Source organism: Bradysia coprophila, unplaced genomic scaffold, assembly GCF_014529535.1.
Source record: "Bradysia coprophila strain Holo2 unplaced genomic scaffold, BU_Bcop_v1 contig_151, whole genome shotgun sequence".
Classification (NCBI taxonomy): Eukaryota; Metazoa; Arthropoda; class Insecta; order Diptera; family Sciaridae; genus Bradysia; species Bradysia coprophila.
Genome location: NW_023503423.1, coordinates 9068785 through 9089690, shown reverse-complemented (window position 1 = coordinate 9089690; position 20906 = coordinate 9068785). Strand labels below are relative to the sequence as shown.

At 34.0% G+C, this 20906-nt stretch overlaps 1 protein-coding gene across 3 annotated transcripts; it reads right to left on the bottom strand.

Annotated features, from left to right (window-relative positions):
* Positions 1 to 2640: 2640 nt before the first annotated feature.
* On the bottom strand, positions 2641 to 5801 carry LOC119074907 (glycine-rich cell wall structural protein 2-like). 3 transcript variants are annotated; one of them, XM_037181254.1, is made up of 3 exons: positions 5675 to 5801; positions 3017 to 3456; positions 2641 to 2968 (listed from the first exon to the last, which is right to left on the bottom strand). In XM_037181254.1, exons 2-3 carry the CDS (start codon positions 3437 to 3439, stop codon positions 2813 to 2815), a joined length of 579 nt encoding a protein of 192 aa, XP_037037149.1. In that variant the 5' UTR covers positions 3440 to 3456; positions 5675 to 5801; the 3' UTR covers positions 2641 to 2812. The 3 variants fall into 3 exon arrangements, with proteins under 3 accessions (XP_037037149.1, XP_037037148.1, XP_037037147.1); XM_037181253.1 differs by having other exon boundaries at positions 2641 to 3079; positions 3110 to 3456; XM_037181252.1 differs by having other exon boundaries at positions 2641 to 3456.
* Positions 5802 to 20906: the final 15105 nt, after the last annotated feature.

Sequence of the window (20906 nt, the reverse complement as noted above, 5' to 3'; positions counted from 1 at the left end):
TAGCAACTTTGCCTCTCAATCGGTCAGGACTTTAATAGGTTCCACCTATAAACAGAAGAAGAACGAAAGTGTAATCAATTATTGGAAACGTTAATTTTAAATTTGAATTTAATGTATTTTTTAAACTCAACTCTGTCCCAATGTTATGATTAAATATTCAAACAAAATTGGCATTTCATTTATCAGCGCCTTGGGTTTCGTGCTATTACTATTGTCATACATGATGGTCATTTGTCTCAAAACAAATTTTTTTTTTTTCTAAATGCGACAAAAAAGACTGCTCACAATTATGGCGCAGCCCGTAAAAAATCGATCTTTTCAAAAAATTTAAAAATTAAAAACTACAGTAAATAAATATCATCGATCTTCTTCTTCCCTAATGTTCCCAAAATACAAGCAGCATTGCCACGTTGAATTGCGATCGAAATTCGTTGCCAATTCTTTCGATTTTACCTCACCTGTTGCCTTTTTCATTAAAGAGCCCAATTTATCAATAAATTTCTTTGTTTCCGGACCCATGCAACCTAAAGTCTCGAAAGCAAGTGGGGTTAGTAAATAATTTTGTTTCAAAGAAATGTAATGGTTATGCTTATGTCTCTCTGCTTTTTCAGCAGTCGACCGTGCTTTCTTTGATGAATCATTAATTTATGACGCAGCCATGGTATCCCGTACGGTAACATCCTATAAGAGTGATCTCCCACGACTCCATGGTATCAAAGTCATACTGTCTTTTACCATCATCTCTTGAAATACCTGCGGGCTGTACTATATTTGGAACACCTGCACTAGAGAAAGCATAAGCGAATATGTTATTCATAGTATCATGTCTAACGTATTTTCCTTCTGCGCATTTAACACAAGATAAACCATGCAATCCATCTTTTTCGACCGCTTTACCGCAAAAACATTTATGCTCCTCATATTTGAGTGCCCAATCGAAGACCAACAGCAATCCTAGCAGAATTTGTTATCCAGTAGTAATCCTAATTGACTCGATGGGATCACTTGCAACCACTTTGAAGATTCTTTAGTCGTCAATTATTCCTAAATCAAATCTTTGAAGAACGATGCCACACAAATCTCCGACTCCGACTTCACACAAATCTGATGAAGAAAAAACCTATTTGTTCAGGTTATTTCAGATCAAGCAACATTAGCTACTTTTAGAGATGCAGGGTACGAGAAATATATCCAAAAAGGTTGAACCTGAAGTTTATGTTTGCATCCTTTTAACTAGATAGCCTCAATACGAACAACACACACTCTACGGATCCGTAGAGTGTGTGTTGTTTGTATTGAGGCTATTTACTTTTAACTACTGTTTTGTACAATGGAGACCTTCAAACTACTATTGCGTACATCTCTTTGAGTTAATTAAAAGATAATTTTGCATAAACCCACTGACGCTGTAAGCATAAGTGCACTAAAAACTCAAAATGAAAATGAGGAAGCTACAAACAAATTCAAAAGAGTTGAATTTTCATTGCGTGGAAACGTAATTTTCGATTCGTTAGATCGTTTTTTTTTTGAAAATTAAAATTCTGTGTCACACTTGCGGTATCAACCAGGGCCTATTTTTGGAAATTTTTTCCAAAATTTCCAAAAAATTGTCAAAAATTTCCTAAAACTGCGAACGTCCAAAAACCGAATTTTTCCATCATTTCGAACTGTTTTGCCAACTCCTGAACTCAGCCCTGCGTTTTAGCTGACTCTCAATTGTTTGATTCTTGACACTATCAGCTTTCAAATGAAGTCGAGCATGATGAATTAATAAGATGAGAGCGTCAATAATCAAAATCATTGAGAGCCGGCTAAAACACAAGGCTGAGCTCAGTAGTTGCCAAACAGTTCGAAATGATTGAAAAATTCGGTTTTTGGACGTTCGCAGTATTTGGAAATTTTTGGAAATTTTGGAAAAAAAATTCCAAAAATAGGCCCTGTATCAATTGACTCCACAAAAGGACTTTCATATCACATATCATGTGGAATTTGAGATGTGATGAACTTGCTACTTTTCTTAAACCTTTTTAACTGGCCCAGAAGGATAGAATGAATTGTTGATAATCGGATTCAATACGACATTTGAGATGAAAATTGTTGTTTTCCGATGGTCCTAGTTGTAAGAGATGTTCTGACTAAACCAACAAGAATACTGGCAACAACACACAAACTTCTTATGCATCAAAAGCTTTGCACCTTAGTCGAGGTTTAGGAAGGTAATTCTTCATGATTCAGTAGTGCCGTTCTCTTCAACAATACCTCGCACAGCCAGTGTTTTCGTTGGAAACGTACTGAATTTAACATTTCTATGCACTATAAATAGAAATGAACGTAAAGCGTGCTGTGATTGCGATTACGCCATGATATCGACTAGTTCATATCTTTTGTTAAATATGAGTAGAAGAGTTTGGTGCAACTGGGACAGCCGTTAATTTTAAAACAAATTTTACATTTATTTAAAACGCGTTTACTTTTGGTGCTGATTGGTTGATGAAAATAGACGATGATCGATAAGTATTTGATAATCATCGCAATTTTTTACAGTTGGGAAAAGTTTAATTGAAAGTTTTTTGAGATTTACTACGGAAGAAGGGGATGACCAAGAGAAATTTACCTAAACATTAGCCAACAAACAAAAACTCAGAGTATTTTCGGATTTATTTTTTTCTTAGTAGAAAATCGTAAAAAAATATTTACTCGGATTTGTACAATTGCTCAAGAATTCGTTTGACGAACTCGATCAAGTTGAAGACACATTTTATCTATATGGCAGTTGTTGATTTAAAGCTTTGTCTAAAAAAAAATTGTAATTCTACCACTGGTTGTGACCACCTTGTGTGTACGCTACAATATATTGTGTTTGGCCACGTCCACCATATCCACTTCCGCTTCCCCAACCGCCAGAGCTATATCCATTGTTACCGCTAGACCAACCTTGCGACGATCCTCCGTAGTTGCTACCATAGTTGCCCCCATATCCTCCACTGCCTCCATATCCACCACTGCCTCCATATCCACCACCATAGTTGCCTCCATATCCACCACCGCCACCACTTGACCAACCACCAGAGTTTCCGTATCCAGAGTTTCCATAACTGCTGCCTCCGTAACTACTGCCACCACGATATCCTCCACCGCCGCCGCCACCACCTAGAGCTCCAAGACCGCCAGCAGCTAAACCACCAACGAGTCCAACTTTAGCCACTGCACCCAAACCAACAGCTCCGAGCAATCCCAATTTGGCCAATTTAATTTTCTTCAACAAAAGAGTTCGCTTCTTACGAACTAACGGTTGACTGGACTCATCAGTGATTGCGGCTGTTGGCTCATCGTCCACCTCCACTGGTATCAGTTCAGCAACATCGGATGTCTCGACTGAAGCAGCTGACGCGAAATAGCACAGCACCGACAACGTTGTCAAAATTAAGATTGCCCTCATGATGTGGCCTGAAATAACTGCGAAAATCGAAAAAATATTAAATTTTCACAGAAAAACAACATGTGGAATCTGGAATAACATCACGATAAGGAATTGACGCTTTTAAATATTTTTCTTTTAATCGGACAAGCTAATTTTAATCGACGTAAAAAAATTATTCTAAAACAAGGCATCAGAACAGTCGGGGCGTTTGCTGCGACTTAGCCCCGTACAACCCGTAATTCTATTTCGTTCGCAACCATTATACGTCCGTAGCCCTAATAAGCCCGGAACCCTAATACGTCTACAACCCTCTAATGCGTCTGTTACCAAAATGCAAGTCAAGTTGCGCATTGTCAAATTTACTGAAACTGTTCATTTTTAAAATTGCGCATAGCGCAATTACGAAAGCCCGTACGAAGTACCTTTCAAATAAAACCAACAATTTACGACATTATTTTAGAAACTCAAAATTTTTTGCCAACTTTCCATTGGGTATTCAATTACCTCTCAAATGAAACAAAAACTATCAAAATCGGTTGAGATTTACTCGATTTATGTGCAAAAAGCACTTAGGGCCGAGTAGCGGCCTTAGTGCAAGGGCCCAAATTTGAAACTTTTTTTGCCATCATTCTATTCGGCATTCAATTATCTCTCAAATGAAACAAAAACTAGCAAAATCGGATGAGATTTACTCGATTTATGTGCAAAAAACACTTAGGGCCGAGTAACGACCTTTGAGCCATCCCAACAAGCCCACGTTGCATCTTACCCAAAAACAATGTTCAGCAACTTTGTTCTACTCGTCAATACCTTTCATTTGATATATCACAAGCAGCTATTGCGTGCGCATTTCGGTAGATATCGTCGAAAGACTGAAAAACACCTATAGGGCCCTAGCTCTGGAAGGGCCGACCCTACCATGCCCATTTTCGAACTTGACCTTACTTTTGTCGATACCAATTGGGGAAAAAAAGAATTTTGAAAAAAGGTTGTGATTTACTCTAGCTAGAGGGGTCACGGACGGACGGACGGACGGACGGACGGACATTTTTTTTATTGCGGATTCGTCATCTATGAACATAACCAAATGCTTTGCCCTTACTGTCTGCTTCCAATTCGACGTGTTACAAACGGCATATTAATCTTATAAGCCCCCAGTACTTCGTACGGGGCTAAAAAATGTTCTGCATTGACTTGGCAGTGATCAAAAGTTACTTTTTTCAGATAGCCACTAATTTCATATTCAATTTTGGCAAATAAAAATCGGAGCATCTTAGCTCAAAAAATTGCGTCAATTAAATAATCAATGTTATCAAAACTTCTATCCCCAATTTTGGTAGCTCTGATAATTTAATTGAATTTGATATATTAAATGACTAGGCAATGACGGTGCCTTTTTTCTCTTATTCCAAGTCATTGATTTTATTACTTGAAGCTACTTGCTTAGTAGGAATGAATATAACAGAAAATTATATAAAGTGCGAAAATGTCACCAGTGGCTAAGGTTCAGGTAATTTTTTTTTCCTCTAGTGGAATTGATATTAAGTAACTGCTCTCATTCGTACCAATTTAAAAAGTGCGCAACTTGATCAGTTTAAATACCCAAAAAAAAAGTCCACTTCATTCATCATCGAAGCGAATGTGAGACCCATGGTGACTATATATACACTCACAAAGAGTAAACCAAAAACGATTCATTATTCCTAATGATCCGATATGTATAAATAAAAAAAAAATCTCGGTACGCAATGATCAATCGAAATGTTTCGATTTTGATTGAAAAAAGATTACACGCAAACACCTCTTGCCAAAGGTATAATCCATGCTGTAACATGCTCTTATGGCTTATGCTCTTTTTTTGGCAAAATAGTTAAAAAAAAACATGAAACTGGGCCACTTATTAGAAATAATTGTATTTTTCATAAAAAAGAATTATTTCAATGAAAGTGAATTTTGAAGCTGACTCAACTAATTCGCACAAAATCGTTATTTTGTTGAAATTTTTAGAAGCACCAGATAATTACGAAAAAAAAAATTAAATCTGATTTGTCGATCAGAAAAACGAATTAATTTTTTTTCCTCACAAAATCACTTTTTAAAAACTAAAATCCTCTAATGCAATGTTGCTGTTCTGTTCAATTATAAATCACCAACAAATCATCCACAAATTAAGGAAAATATAATTAGTGGTCAACGAAAATTTAATTAGTCTTTATACAGTCGAATAGAATTAAAGAAAAGGTCTTAACGTACCGTATGGACACTAGCTAACGTTTAAAAATTTACTGAAATGGACATCAAATATTACATTATTTTATATACCAAAAAATATTTGCGAAAAAAAAAATTCAGACCACAGTATCCCCTACCAACGATTTTTTTTTTCACTTTGGATAACAGCGCGAGGCTCGGCAACATATATCTATATATATACACATAAACCATGTAAACTTACTTTTTCTCATATATGTTGAAGTGAAGACGCTTGTGATAACCGCACACGCATATTTTTTTTTGCTTAAGTTTTTAAGGTGTTAAACCATACCATTTACATTGCCACGGAGAAAAATCTTGGATGTTATTTGAAGCGTTGTGCGATTATTTACAACTTTACGAAATCTTAATTCTTTTGAGATTTTTTTAGATAAAACAATAAAATGATGAATCAACCAATGCTTCTATAGGCCAAAATGTATATTAAACCCTAAGAAGTAAAATACTTTTCCCAATCCAGATGAGTGAACGTGTCCGAGGGCTTTAGCCCGAGGTATTTTCACTAATCGAGATACGAAATATCAAATTATTTCCCGAGTGTAGCATGACGTTTTCCTTTACGAAGTAGGGAAAGACTTTTCCCTAGAGACGGAAAGTCCATTTTCCCTCCCTAGTAATAGAATAGTCATTTTCTTCCCTCTGCTCAAACTTTAGAAGCATTTTTTATGAAAGACGTTGTGTTTACCTCGAGAAAAAAGTTAGAACTTGCATTTTCTCGTGTGACACCCTCGAAATACATATTTCCCTCTGTGAACAAAGTCGAACACTAATAAAGACGGCTTTTAACAAAAGAAGTAGCAGATTTAATTATTACAAAAGTTTACAGCTAACTAGAAAAAAATTGTCAAGTCGTAAATCTTTGTAGAAAATTGAAATAAAATCTTTCGAAAAGCAAGCAGTTACTCCAGGATTTTTCTTTGTGAACAAATAGATGTATTAGATTTCTATATTATGTCACTCACGAAACTATCAAAAAGATTATTTTTTTTGTGAAAAAGCTAATATGTAAGAATCGATCAGGTGCTATGTATAACAAACACCGAAGAAATTACTAACATGGATGATATTATTATCCATTGAATAAATTTGACTTATTAGCATTATGGTAAAGAATAACATCGGTTGATGTAGACTAAAGAATATGCAAATATTTCTTTAAATTTTATTCCATTTCATTTTGATTGGAACGGCAAATATTTGAGGCTGAGCTTTTTATTTTGCTAAGAAATTTAGAAGTAGAAATGTTTGGAACAAAAAAAACCAGTATGATTATAACCTCGATCATAACTATAAAATGGATTTTATGAGGAAATTATAGGAGTGGAATTTTACACAACGATTCTCTGATCGATGGTTTCTGGTTTTTCTGTATTTTTATTTGTCGATTGGATATAAAAAGCTCAAAATTCCAGCTTTAATGCTTCAACTTCAAAAATAGTTCGAAGTTCATTTAGTAAATTGTAACAGGATGAGAGGGACATCCCAAACGTGTTCAGATGTTTGTTTATTGAAATCAGAAAGCCACCTGGCACTGAAGACCTGAATTTCACACAGCGTATCAGGGCCTATTATGTAGAATTAATTTGCAAAATTTGCAAAAATTCACAGAAATTCACAAAAATTTGCACAAATTTACGCTTCATTTTCAGCACATTTTGCAAGTCTTTGCGTTCTTTTGTCTGTTTTAGTACAATTTAAAGTGAACTAGGCCACATCTTTTGGATGGGTCAGATCCCTTGACTGACTGACTTTTCTCAAGAAGATTTTTGTAATCCGAGCAAAAAAAATCACTCTAAAAGTATATAAAAGTATACCAGGGTATGCGTACCCTACTTTCGATACAAAACACGTATATGAGAAATTCCAGCACTTGATCATATACTGGCTCATACGTTTTTTCATTAGTTAAGAGGCATCGATGATTTGCTGAAAAGTATACATTTGGGTGATTTTTAAATACTGTCTTTTGGTGATATATTTCCACCAAAATTATCATTTTTCAAGTATGTACGACCGCAATAACGACCACGAATGTGTTAGCTTTCAACAAAACATAGATTTGGTTGTAGCAGTTTGACCAACCCTGAGAAAACTGTGCAGTTTATGAAAATTTCGGTACACTGGTCACTTTTTTCAGAACTGGTCAAGTGACTACAACCAAATCTACTTTCTGTTGAAAGCTAATACATTCGTGGTCGTGTGTTTTGAAAAAAGGATTCTGATGAAAAGATACCATCAAAAAGGCAGCACGAGATACAGACCCTGGAAAGAGGCAAATTTCTTGCTTACATATTGAATAAAAATGAAACTCGTGTGATTACGGCCCTCGCTTCGCTCTGGCCGCAAAGTTCACACTCGTCCAAACTTTAATTTTTTTCTTATCATCGATATAAAGATATTACACACACAAAATTTTGGAACGAATCCTAGAATATTACACCAGTATATTCCATTAACGAGCTTAACCCAAAAATGTCTTTCTTAGTGGGATAATTGTCTTTTGTGGACCATTAAGAATTACTCAACTAATAACACGATAATATCACGGGACGATACAAAAATTCTTTTAGGAATATCTCTGAGATCCCCCGACCGTCATAGCCCAACTTTGAACTTATCATCGGGAATAGAATTCCCCGTCGGATAAAAAAAGTTTTTGAAATCCGTTGAGGATTACGTCAAGTTATCGTGTTATTAAGGAACGAGACAAAAATTCTTTTTGGAATATCTCTAAGATCACCAGCCCATTACGACCCATCTTCAAATTTAACCTCAGCAATTTAATTCCCCGTCGATTAAAAAAAAGTTTTTGGAAATTCGTCGAAAACTACTCGAGTTATCGTGGAATCAAGCGACCGGACAAAAATTCTCTTGAGAATATCTCTAAGATCACCCGTCCGTTATAACCCATCTTCGAACTTAACCTGAGGAATTTAATTCCCCATCTTCGAACTTAACCTCATTAATTTAATTCCCTGTCGATTAAAAAAAAGTTTTTGAAAATCCGTTGAAAATTACTCAAGTTATCGTGTTATCAACGAATCATCAAAGTGTGAGAAACATTTTCTGTATTTAAGGTTTTTGGTCATACATTCATGCATTTTCAATCATAGTAGTGATCATTGTGTGACAAACATTTTAGGGTGTTTATCATCCGTAAGACCCATGACTTTCAGTCAAGGGAATAAAGCAATTAATTTGACTTTAAAGGTGTGTAGAAGTTATTTTTTGAAAAATTTTACAAATTTGTGTAGAATTTTGTGGGAATTTTTGCAAATTTAATTCTACATAATAGGCCCTGCAGCGTATTACTTTTAGCAGGGGAGCAGAGGAGCAATTTAGCCTGCGAAAGTATTCATATGGACATCAAAACAGAAGTGTTTGATGCTGTAAATTCGATGTATTTAATAGTACTTTATTTCATATGGAGTAGGATCCTCGAGCGACAGCGAGAATCCTACTCCATATGAAATACAATGCTTTATTGCATGAGCGAAAACGAGACAACAACATATGACTGTTTTGACAGCAAACTATTAATGTATGAATTAGCGCTCTAGATAAGTAATTTTTCGGGTAATCACACCGCGAATGCAATAAAATTAAATGCTCTCATCACTTTCAACATTCTGTTCGATACTGCTAAATCACTCAAGATTACATCATACTTTTCCGACTCGATGAGAATCAATCGTAATACAGTCAGTTGTCTTCGTCCATTTCATGGTTTAACATTATTAAATAATCGAGAACGACCTATAATGTCTTATTATGATTAAAATGCAATATAAGGCGATCAAGTATATTGTAATGTTCTTGCGTTCTTGCGTGTTGTGATTTCTCTTGTTCACTTAAGTAAGTTGAATTAATATGATTACGACTGTCGTTGAATGATTGTTGGAAGGTTATTAATACAATACACTCTAATGCACCCAAAGAAACCACTTAATTTTTCTGAAGGGACTCGATACAATCAGTGGCGAACTGGCTACCAGTTAGGCACACCGCAAAAAATCGATGGGGTCGAGAGTTGAAACTTTCATACAAAAAATGAAAACGAACACCGATGGCGATGGCCAGTGCGAGTGGATACAGTGACCATTCTACGGTCGATAATCTTCCTGGTCTTTTTTCTTCATATCCCTCGATATGTAGTTGTTACTTGATATCGTTGGTAAATAGAAAAAGACGGCGACAAGTTTTTGGAGTTCAGTGACCTGGTCTTAGAAAAATGTATTTTTTTATATATATAACGTTGGTCCGTGGATGGATGAGAAAATAAATCTCACGACTGAAATAAAATTTGAATAGCAAAAAGAAGATCTTCTAATTCTGATGTTTCTGACCTTTCTGACTAAGGTGTAACACTTCCTGACGCAACTGTAGGCTATACATTTCCAGTTTTATCGAAGAAACACAATCTAAGAACATTGAACCAGTAACCTTTATCTGGTGTAGATAAAATTATAAGGAATGAAAGTTTTACATTGATATGTAGCGACTGATCAACCGGCTATGACTGATAAAGTAAAGGGAATAATTTTATTTTAATTCAATTCACGATCATAAAGGTAACTGACTCGATATCTTTCAGAAAGGACACAAAATAATTGCATTGAATTCATTTTTGCAACGAACAAAAAATATATCAACGAAATTTCAAGGTTCTGCTACAGTTTGCACATAAACCGGTAAATGACTAAAATAAAAACCGAAAATTTTGAAGAAAAAAAAAGACCACGAGACCACTTATTGTCTGGTCAACGACCTATTCGATGGGAGAGAAGACAAAAAAAAGTTTGCTAATTCAAAATCACCAATATAACCGTTGGCATGATTTTCCAGCGACTATAATGAGTTGTAACTTATGCAATTTAATTTAAAATAAAAAAAAATTCAAACAAATTAGGAATTTTACACATTCATTCATTAGTATTATGGAAGCTGAAAAAATTAATTTATTCATGGACAAGCGCTTCGATTAACATACAAGCCATATCATAATAGAAAGATCATTTCTATTATGTTGGATGATTATCGAAAGATGTTTTTATATAAAAACAAAAATTAAATTTACGAAAAAAATAATTAAATTAAATTGTTCTGTTGACTTTGAAATGATGAATGATGATGGTATGAATGGTCACACACAAAGTAATAATAATCACTCCAAATTGATGTACTTACTGTCGGGGTTAAATACATACATTACCTTGGCAGATTTCTAATTCAACATTTCTTGTTAATACAGACATATATATCTATCTGACCGGGACCCCGAGGCAAACGCGAAAGCCCGCGCCGTAATAAAATATACTTGCAGCTCGTATATAATACATATACTTGTGCGCAACAGTTCCGAAAAGAAACATTATTTATGTTGATGGTTGATTCGTGTTAAACATATTAAGTATGTGCGCTTCACACAATACCTAAATGCTCCAAGTTAAACAATTACACACATTGGATTGTATCATCAAAGTGTTTAATCATTTGAAGCTTTGCATTGTTAGTATGTTACATATGATTGACGCAATTTTTAGCAATAAAAATGGATATTTAAACACATTTTTCAAGTTACATGAACATGGACATGGAATTGCAGAGAGAAGCGTGTGTAGACAGTCGGTTCATTGTTATTTAAAATAATTTTTTCTCCTATCAACTTTTAAATGACCATCATACACCACATGAAAAGAGGCGAAACACATATTTATACCTGTTGATGTTGGTGGTGTCACCATTGTTTTATAGTTAGGTGTAACCTATTCATGAAATTGTTAAGAAATATGGGAAATATTTTCGAAGATACTTCCTCGTTGATTGCTTGAACAATTTTTTTTTTTCATTTCTTTACGAAACAATTCCATGATGTTTTACAATTATATCATCAAATTATGAATTAATTGTTTATGTATCCTACACGTACGTCTATGTGTCTGCATTTCCCATTTAATGGTACACGCAGCAATAACCGTGAACATTTCGATCGGAATAAAGTTATTGGAATTTCGTTGTACTGTAACATATAAACAGCAATTCAAGAGTAAGAGGTTAGACGAATACGTGGTTATGTAAGCGATGACTTGCGTATGGGAAATACGAAAATTATGCAGTAAAAGAGCTTCCCGACTGTGGAGTATTATGTTCGTAGGATAGACGGTTTGGTGAATATTTGTCAGAGATAAACATTAAAGGTTTGTTCGGAAATGATGCACTATGACCACCCAAAACGTTCTCATCATGTTCACAGAAGTGGTAGAAAAACTTCTTCAGTGTCGGTGTTCCAAATGAACACTAGTGAGTTTAAGTGGTACCTCAATATCGCGGAAGCTGTGAGCGAAAATAATTTTTCTTTGGTTGCTGCACCTTTTTTCTCCACTGGAACTATAATTCTAGTTCTAGGATTCGTGCTGAAAAAGCTTAAATACCTATTGAATATGTCAACATTACGTTATCTGTGCCATTGAAGTGCAAAATTTATCGCAATGAACATTTTTCTTGCGGCATTCCGTAGATAATATTATATGAACGAACTCCGACATCAATGATATTCAACACTGAATGACACTCCTTTATAATCTCACACAGTTGAAATTTTAGCACATAATTGTTTGATAAACAAGTCCACGTAATAAACATGTCAAGTAGAGATCCGGTATCTTGCGAAGAATTCTAATATTTTAGACTAACAAATCGAGAATAAATTAATTTGGACGAATGTGTCTCTTTTCATTTCTTATTGTTGGATGAAATTAAGCTGAGGCTGTGTAGGTCGTGCTGAACTGGAAAATAAAAATTTAAATTAAATATTCGTCGGGGTTGGTCAATAGTTCTGTATGTTTTGATAAACTTTGTTAGCATAGCAAAGCTGTGGTGTTAGTCATACTTAATATACTTGGTACTAGAGCGACTGTGATAGTCGTGGATTGAACATTTTAGAAGCTGAAGGCTGTCATGAAAATTTATTCGTGCAGCATTCGAACAAATTCATTAAATTTGAAATGTTTTGTCCACTGTCGAACATCAATAGCATTGCTAATCTAGCCGGTAAAATATTTATATGAAATTTACCAGTAAACTTTACATATACACGCCATACGCTAAATTATCCATGACGTAAACCGGCAAACAAAAACTTCACGCGTCAAATAACGCATTAAAGTGAAAACCGAAACCATTTTTTATACAATATCTTTGAACGTCATCTTTTCAGATATAAATTATCTTTTCCAAGTGGAGAACTTGCGACATCCTGTGATCTGCTACAGTAATATTATCAGTAACGGTAAAAATGTGATCAGGCATAAATATATAATACAAAAAAACACAAAAATGTTCGAAGAAGCAGCAGCCCGTTAGTTGTAGTCAATCGAATTGGGTAATATTATATATGGCATGTTCTTTTGTAACATTTTCGTGCATGGTGTTTTTTCAATACAAAATAAAGATATTGCAAACATTGGAAATGATTTGAAAACTGTTTCTTAATGATAAATGAGGATGAATCTTCATATCAAGACAAAAAAATCTAAATTTTTATGCAAAATCTGCCAAGTACAACAAAATCAATCGTCGTTCCGAACGTTTCTAAAGTGAGAAAAATTGTATGCAGTCATCGACGGCAAAGGTGTTTTCTTATAGTTTCATAATTAAATTTGAACCATTACTTAATTTAAAAATAAGAAGAAGGACAAAACTTCATTTTAATCACAGATTAAGTTAAATTTGATTGAAAAATTAATATAAAATAATTAAAAATATCACCGTTCCGAACGTTTCCTTAGTAAAAAAATCCAAAACATCATACCGATAGGCAAACATTTTTCGAACAAACCGCTACTAAAGTGCATTAAATTGGTATACAAATAGCGCTTTGCGCGCTATTTTTACATTGAAAACAAAAGATTAATGACGCCAAATACCGGTAGCAACCAAAAATCCGCTACAAATTTCTGTAAAATACCGGTAAATGTATATTTTAACACTAGTACGACAGTCCCTGTGTGTTAGTACAAATTGTGAATTCTCACTGAGCGTGGAAACTGCCATATATTATTCGAACATTACGTTTCAGAAAATTTTGCGTGATTTTCTGCATTCAACGAATATATTTGACAGAGACCAGTGCCAGAAATATAATGAAGTCGATACTAAGGCTGCGAGCGCACTTACGCCGTTTAGCACTCCGTTTACGAGTGAACAATGGAAGCTCCTCCCACTTTCCATTGTTAAAACGTAAACGGAGAACTAAACGGTGTAAGTGCGCTCGCAGCTTAAAGACTATAAACGATAATAAAAATCCAATCTAATTTGGTGTTAAGCGATTGGATTGACACCTTATTTGTTAAGGAAATGACAATCAAATTTCAGCCGAATTCTGCACTCGTAGCCAGCAAACTTAAAAGCTGAAATTTGATTGCCTTTAACTGTAAACGGAAATTAAAAACCACTAGCAACATTAATCAATTTGTCAGTCATTTTAGTTTCCGTGTACAAGCTGGTTACATATATGTGGGGCATAGCACTGTAAAGCGACTGCGAGTATCTATCCCTAATGATCCACATGAACTTGTTTTCCGAACCACAACCATTACCTTTTTTGGCGCCAAAATCAATTTTTAAATGTGCATGTCTCGGGTGATTTCAAGAACACACTGGGTCAACTACATTTAAACGCGCATCAAACCGATTCTAATGGCTTACATGGTTTGAAACTATCTATTTTCAACAGCGTCGGTGAATAATACAGAATTTGTTCATTATTATTATTATTATGTTCATACCGGGGTTTGAAATCGGATATTTTTGTGCCAAGAAAGAGACTTCGGATTGAGATGATATGTTTTTATAGATCTCAATATGCCAAATATTTGTTGAATGCTCAATTTTGGACCATTTTTCATTCTAACTTTTGACATGTGATTGCACTGTCTAATTAGCCAAAGTATGCGTTACGAGGGGGAAACATCAATGGACAATCTTGTCCTACCTTTGACTACTCGTCCATTATTCGCCCATTATTTTCCCGTTATTCGCTTACATTTCCTTGATTGCTTCCCACTCGATGCGTTAACAACTGGGCGATATTTTGTATTACTTTTAAAAGCCAAAAGTGGTCAAACTTCTCATTCTTCTTGACTAGATTATTTGCCTAACAAAACTTTCCAATCGAATTTCAAATGATGCTCACTACTCGTAAAAAAGCTCTCAAAATCGAACAGAAAAACAACAGCACCAATCTTTCTTTGACTTTATACGGCAGAACTTAATCGTTTCGTGACCACAATGACCTTAAGTACCGGAATTTTTTCAATTAACTTAAACAAAAAAAATATCACGAGTCTCTTCAGCAGAAGAAGGAGATCTAATTAGGAAAAACCCATATATATGCGGTCGATACTCGCATACATTAGACAAAATTACGTACAAATCCAAGGATTTGCACATTTCCCATAATTTATTCATATCGAAACGCAGCAATAAATTATGACAACGCTAATATGATTAACATGATTTTGATTAATACTTACACACAGATACTATACATACGGACAAACAATCATATTTTTGGGAGGTATAGACAATAGCCGCTATTATCAAACTAATTTAACGTTACCATCCACATTTTACTTTAATAGCATGGTTATATATTGAGAAAGACACATATCGTAAATCGCATATTCCAGTATCGATTTTCACAGCAATAATACCGCATAACATCACACCATATACATAACCATCTAATGCATAATAAAAATTGGTATTCTGATTTTGAAAGATCTTATTCACCGAGCGTGTAAACTTAGAGAATATTTAATTTTGTTGACCGATAATTGAAAGCATATCAAAGCTTTGAATGTTTAACTTTCCGCGTATATATATATAATTGATCATGTTTGCATTAAGGGAATTCACGAAGTCAAATATTTGGAAATATCCCGCTTATTTTGACAGCTGTCAACTGAAAAATAATTCAATTTCAACTCGACGGATTTTGGTCAAACAAAATGTCAGTTTCTAGCGCACGATCAACCGAACGAAAAGATTTTGAAAAAAGTTTTTTTTTCGTATTGATCACATTATGATCTGATTATGATCTGATCGAAAATGTAATTGCTTTACCGGAGGACCTGTAACACATTGGCATTTTGTTTGACCAAAATCTGTCGAGTTGAAATTGAGGAATTTTTCTGTTGACAGTTGTCAACATAAGCGAGATATACTAAATTATACGAAATTATACAGGATATATGAGATATACTCTAAGGGGTGAAACATATAGGGGTAAACCATTATGGTTCGTAAAGTTCGTGAGTATGGCTATTACGTAGACTTTTGACATAAAATATGTGGGAGAAAAGTCAAAAGTTAACGAAATTGCCATACTTACGAACGGTTACGAATACTAATGGTTTACCCCTATTATGGTTCGTAAAGTTCGTAAGTATGGAAATTTTGTGTACTTCTGACATAAGTCGTTACTCCCACATATTTTATGCCAAAATTGTACGAAATAGCCATACTCACGAACTTTACGAACCACAATATAGTTTTCTCCTGCTGTGCATATTTCTGTATATTTCAGCTTCGTGAATTCTCTTCTTGTTTATTGTGTTAGGTATAATTGAAATATTTTGATTGGCCAAATGTTTACTTTCGTCAATACACAGGATTTGTTCCGTGTCGCGTCGATGTTATGTATTTAGCTTTATGCCAATATTTAAATATTTGCAGGCAATGAATCCGTTCTTTTTTCGGGTAATTTATCGTTTTATTCGAGAATAAAAATTAAAGTCACTGTGAATAGCGATAAAATGTTCGATGGGAATATGGAATTCACACGATATTTTCGTCTATTGATTCTATTAATGGATCGTAGAAAAAAAACGAGCCACGTCACTACAATGAGCTTTAATGTACCTTATATCGTATTTATGGTTTGCTGATGATGACGCGGTTACATAAATTTATCTCCAATTTATGTTTTCGAGTTATTTTTTATGGTATCTCTTGTGACTTCAAATGAGCCTCGTATTATCAAAATAATTTGCATATGAATGTGGTTGCGCGTTAATACAAAATCAAAATAATTTAGGAGAAGAGTTATGGTTACACACCCGTATGCTTTATTATGTATAACAGGTTCTATCATACTGCTTTTGTGAATCACCTTTTCTTTCCTACTGATTCTTTGCATTTAAGATAAAGAACAGTTCGAAAACTATAAAATTTTTGGCTATTAATACGGAATTCTATCTGCATTTTAAGAGCGTCTCTAATCTGTCGAGTCATTTGATGGTTGTCAAGATCAATTAAAGTAAATCAGGGAATTTCCAGATTTCTCAGATATAGCAAAAAAAGAGGCGACATACTAACACCGTCCTCTTAGAAATTAAAATTCGGGTATCAACTAGAGATACAGCAACTAAAGGAACAAAAATAACGGGACTAAATGGAAGGTCAAACATATAAAAACTGGTCAAATGAGAAAGAATGTAAGTGGAATGAAGGAGACTATCAGGGCCGAACTAGTCATAATTAGGGATGGTAGACGTTCAAAATTATCGATAATATCAATCGAAAGAAATTATCGATAATAGATTAATCATATCGTTATCGATAATTTAATAATTATCGATAATTATCAAAATATCGAAATTCTATAATTATCAATATTTTGATATTTATCTGAAAATTCATGATAATATACCGATATATCGGAATATATCGATAAATATCCGATTTTCGGACCGAAATATCGATATATCGAATTATCGATGTCTTGATAATTATCAAAATATCAATAATTATCGATTATCGATATTTTTTTGATAATTTTCGATAAAAAAAGTCGATAATTATCGATAATCATTATCATTATCGCCCATGTCTAGTCATGATGGTGAAATCGGGCAATCCTTTCATTTTCGGTTAAAGTTACTATTAAATCTTGCGTCTCTTGCTTTTTAGCGTACTATGCGTCTTTTAGTAGCCATGAAGACTATGATTGAATAATGAAGTATGTATGTCCCTGACGGTTCTGAATCAAAACAGTGGAATTGAACTCGCCATACTGGCAATTAGGGCGATTTCCGAAGGTCCTTTTGCATTTTTGAATGAAATATTGTCCTTTTTAGAATTTCTTGGGCATTTTTCCGATTTTTTGAAGTGCCTTTTGTTAGCCAGTCCGGCACTGAATCATTAGGTTGCGATGTTCACAATTTTGAACAAAGATTGTTCACAGAAAGTAGAAAAGATTCAGCTCTGCGTAATCATCTCATGACCTAATGACCTCATTTCCAGGGAACCTCAGAGTCTATTATCCAAAATTTTAATTCTTACAAATATTTAAAAACTTTTAAAATTTATAAAAAATAACTCTTAACAAAATAAGCTCTGGAGTACTTACGCGGTCAACTAGACATATATTTTCGGTTGAATCTTTTTTATTAATGGTCTATAAATATATCTTATTGCTACCATCAGATATCTGTGAAACAGGGAAACATTGGTTCATTTAATCTAGTTCTGCAATGGTATAGTTATTTTAGGAATAAAATTCTTAAAAATGCAATAAATAAAACATTTAATTTTTAGAGAATTTTATGGTTTTTTGATAGTTTAGAATTTGGCATTGATAAACAACAAGTTCTGGCTGATGCGGACATATATGGCAAAAAATATATTTAAGGAGATGAAGTTAAAGATGTGAAATCAATCTATTGAAAATAAATTTCATCAAATGAAGTAATAGATCCGATATTAAAACTGCTAGTTGATATGCCAGCAGTATGTTTAAATTTAATAAAAGCTACAGAAGGCCCACAGACCTTTAAAGGTCGAAATTCGTTATATTACTCATTTCAATGCATTTCACCTAAATTTAAATTAGGTTTCAATGTTGTTAAACGATCTGCATTCAGACTCGGTTACAAAAAGTAGCCATAAACAAAAGTAAAATCTCATTCAACATACAAAACCGCAATTGTGTAGTTAAGTGTGTATCACACCAATAAGAAGAAGAGAAAAAAAAACCGAAAACAAACAAAACATTTTTTATCACACAAGAAATATTAATCGTTTTTCATAAAATTATGTATTCGCTACAACGTACATTTAAATAAAAAGGTAGGTGTGGGTCTATATTTACGCAGAAGACATAGAAAATCTTTGCAATTACGTAAGTCCAAGCAAACTGATGGAAGATGATATTGATATTTTTAGTATGTTTAATATTTATTTTGTATTTCAAGTTCGAGGTTACAAATCGTTTAAATAATATATTAGACGCGGTGGACATGTTGTGTTAACCGCTCTTATAAGTTGTATATTATACGTGAACATTTCATGCATTGACAAAGCACCTAGTGTAGGGTGGTCGGCAATACCGTTCAGAAAACTAGTGAAAGGGATGATTCCTCAATCGGATAAAAACATATTATTTTTTGTCAGATATGAATTCATTTATTGAGAGGAAGCGCTTTCTAGGAGGGATTTTCCACAAAATTGAATTTTATGCAACACGTGGCGAAAAGTAGTTGCTTAGTTATAAACTGATCGTGTTACAAACCCGACCACTTTCGCAACATCTTGAATCTTAAATACGTTTCATGCAATTTCGTCGCCAAATTCACATATGCATGTACTTTTATCACCAGTGATCTTTTTGTAATCTTGTCACTAGCGGTCTTAAAGAAGGATGATAGTAGAGTATGCTTAACGCACCTCTGTCCATAATGTTTATTTTGACGATTTGGAAGTTATGTACAGAGTCCGAAGGCGTCAAATCGTCGAAATAAACATTTTGGACAAAGGTGCGTACGCTTTTTTTTGTCGAGAACAGATACATCGAGATAAACAAATTTGTCCTAGAGAGATAATTAGTTATTTATGTAACAAGAATCGTATGGAAGTATTATCGTGTGCGATAATATACCAGCATACGATTCGTATTGCATACAACGTTTTATGCAACGAAGAAAATCGAATAAATACAGAAGATAATCTTAGTGTGACTTCAGTAACACTTGGCTTTTATCGCACTAGTGCACGTATGATACTGACATGTCGATTTTCTTCATTGCATAAAACGTTGTATAGCGACGCGATTCGTTTGCTAGTATGTTATCACACATAATGTATTGGCGACATCAATTTCGTGTCGGCTTAACAATCTCTTATCTAAAACGATAAAATGTAATCATCCGAAACCAATGTCGCACCTATCAAGATTAAAATTGAAAGCCAATCCTTACAAAATTCGCAGCTACATCATACAATGACTACTGATTTAATTAGGTCGGCCCAAAAAAATTTCTTAGATGAACCTATTTCGGTTATTCAATCCACCCTATCATGGTGGTGGGGAACGCTCTTTTATTTTGTTTGCGCATTTTCAATATATCAAAGCCAAATTATGCTGATTTTTTTCCAAATTATTATTTATATCCAATCCAATATATTGTGCTTATTTAATATGAATGAATGAATGAATGGATGGATTATATTGACATTCATGATTATGGGAAAAAAATAAACGAAATTTTCGACTTATTAGCCACATTGGCGCTGATATTAAAATTTAATTTTATCTTTTAAATAATTAGATACATTCAATGGAACTTAAAGCCTGGGTGTTATGTTATGCATATCAAGATGTGCTCATAATCGGTTGAGTGGACATTATAAGACTTATAAATGGTTAATTAATTTCAAATGTTCGCTGGTTTTCTTTTGTTCCTCCGTCATACTATTCGTGTTAGATGCTGTTAATTGTAGACTATATTTAATGCACATATATGTCATGAGGAGAGGATATGAATTGAAGTGATTTTAAAGCTGTACTGTAATTCATTCTACTTGTTATACTTGTGAGCCCCCAAATAGTAATGGCTTCCTCTTTGAAAATTTAAAGTTTTGTTTGCTTTCTATTTAACGTTGCAACCTTTTTTTAATTTTTTGAGGAGGTGTTATAGTTACTCGTGTAACAAGAATCGTATGGAGATATATTATCTCACTGGACGTCAGATTACGAATCCGAGATGAAGCCGAGGTTGGCAAGACATCATATGCGATAATATACCGACATGCGATTCGGGTTGCATACAACGTTTTATGCAATGAAGAAAATCGAAAAAAAAAAACATTGAACTTACGATGTATCTTGAGAAAATGTAATAGGCACATGATTTTGATTATTTCAATAGAA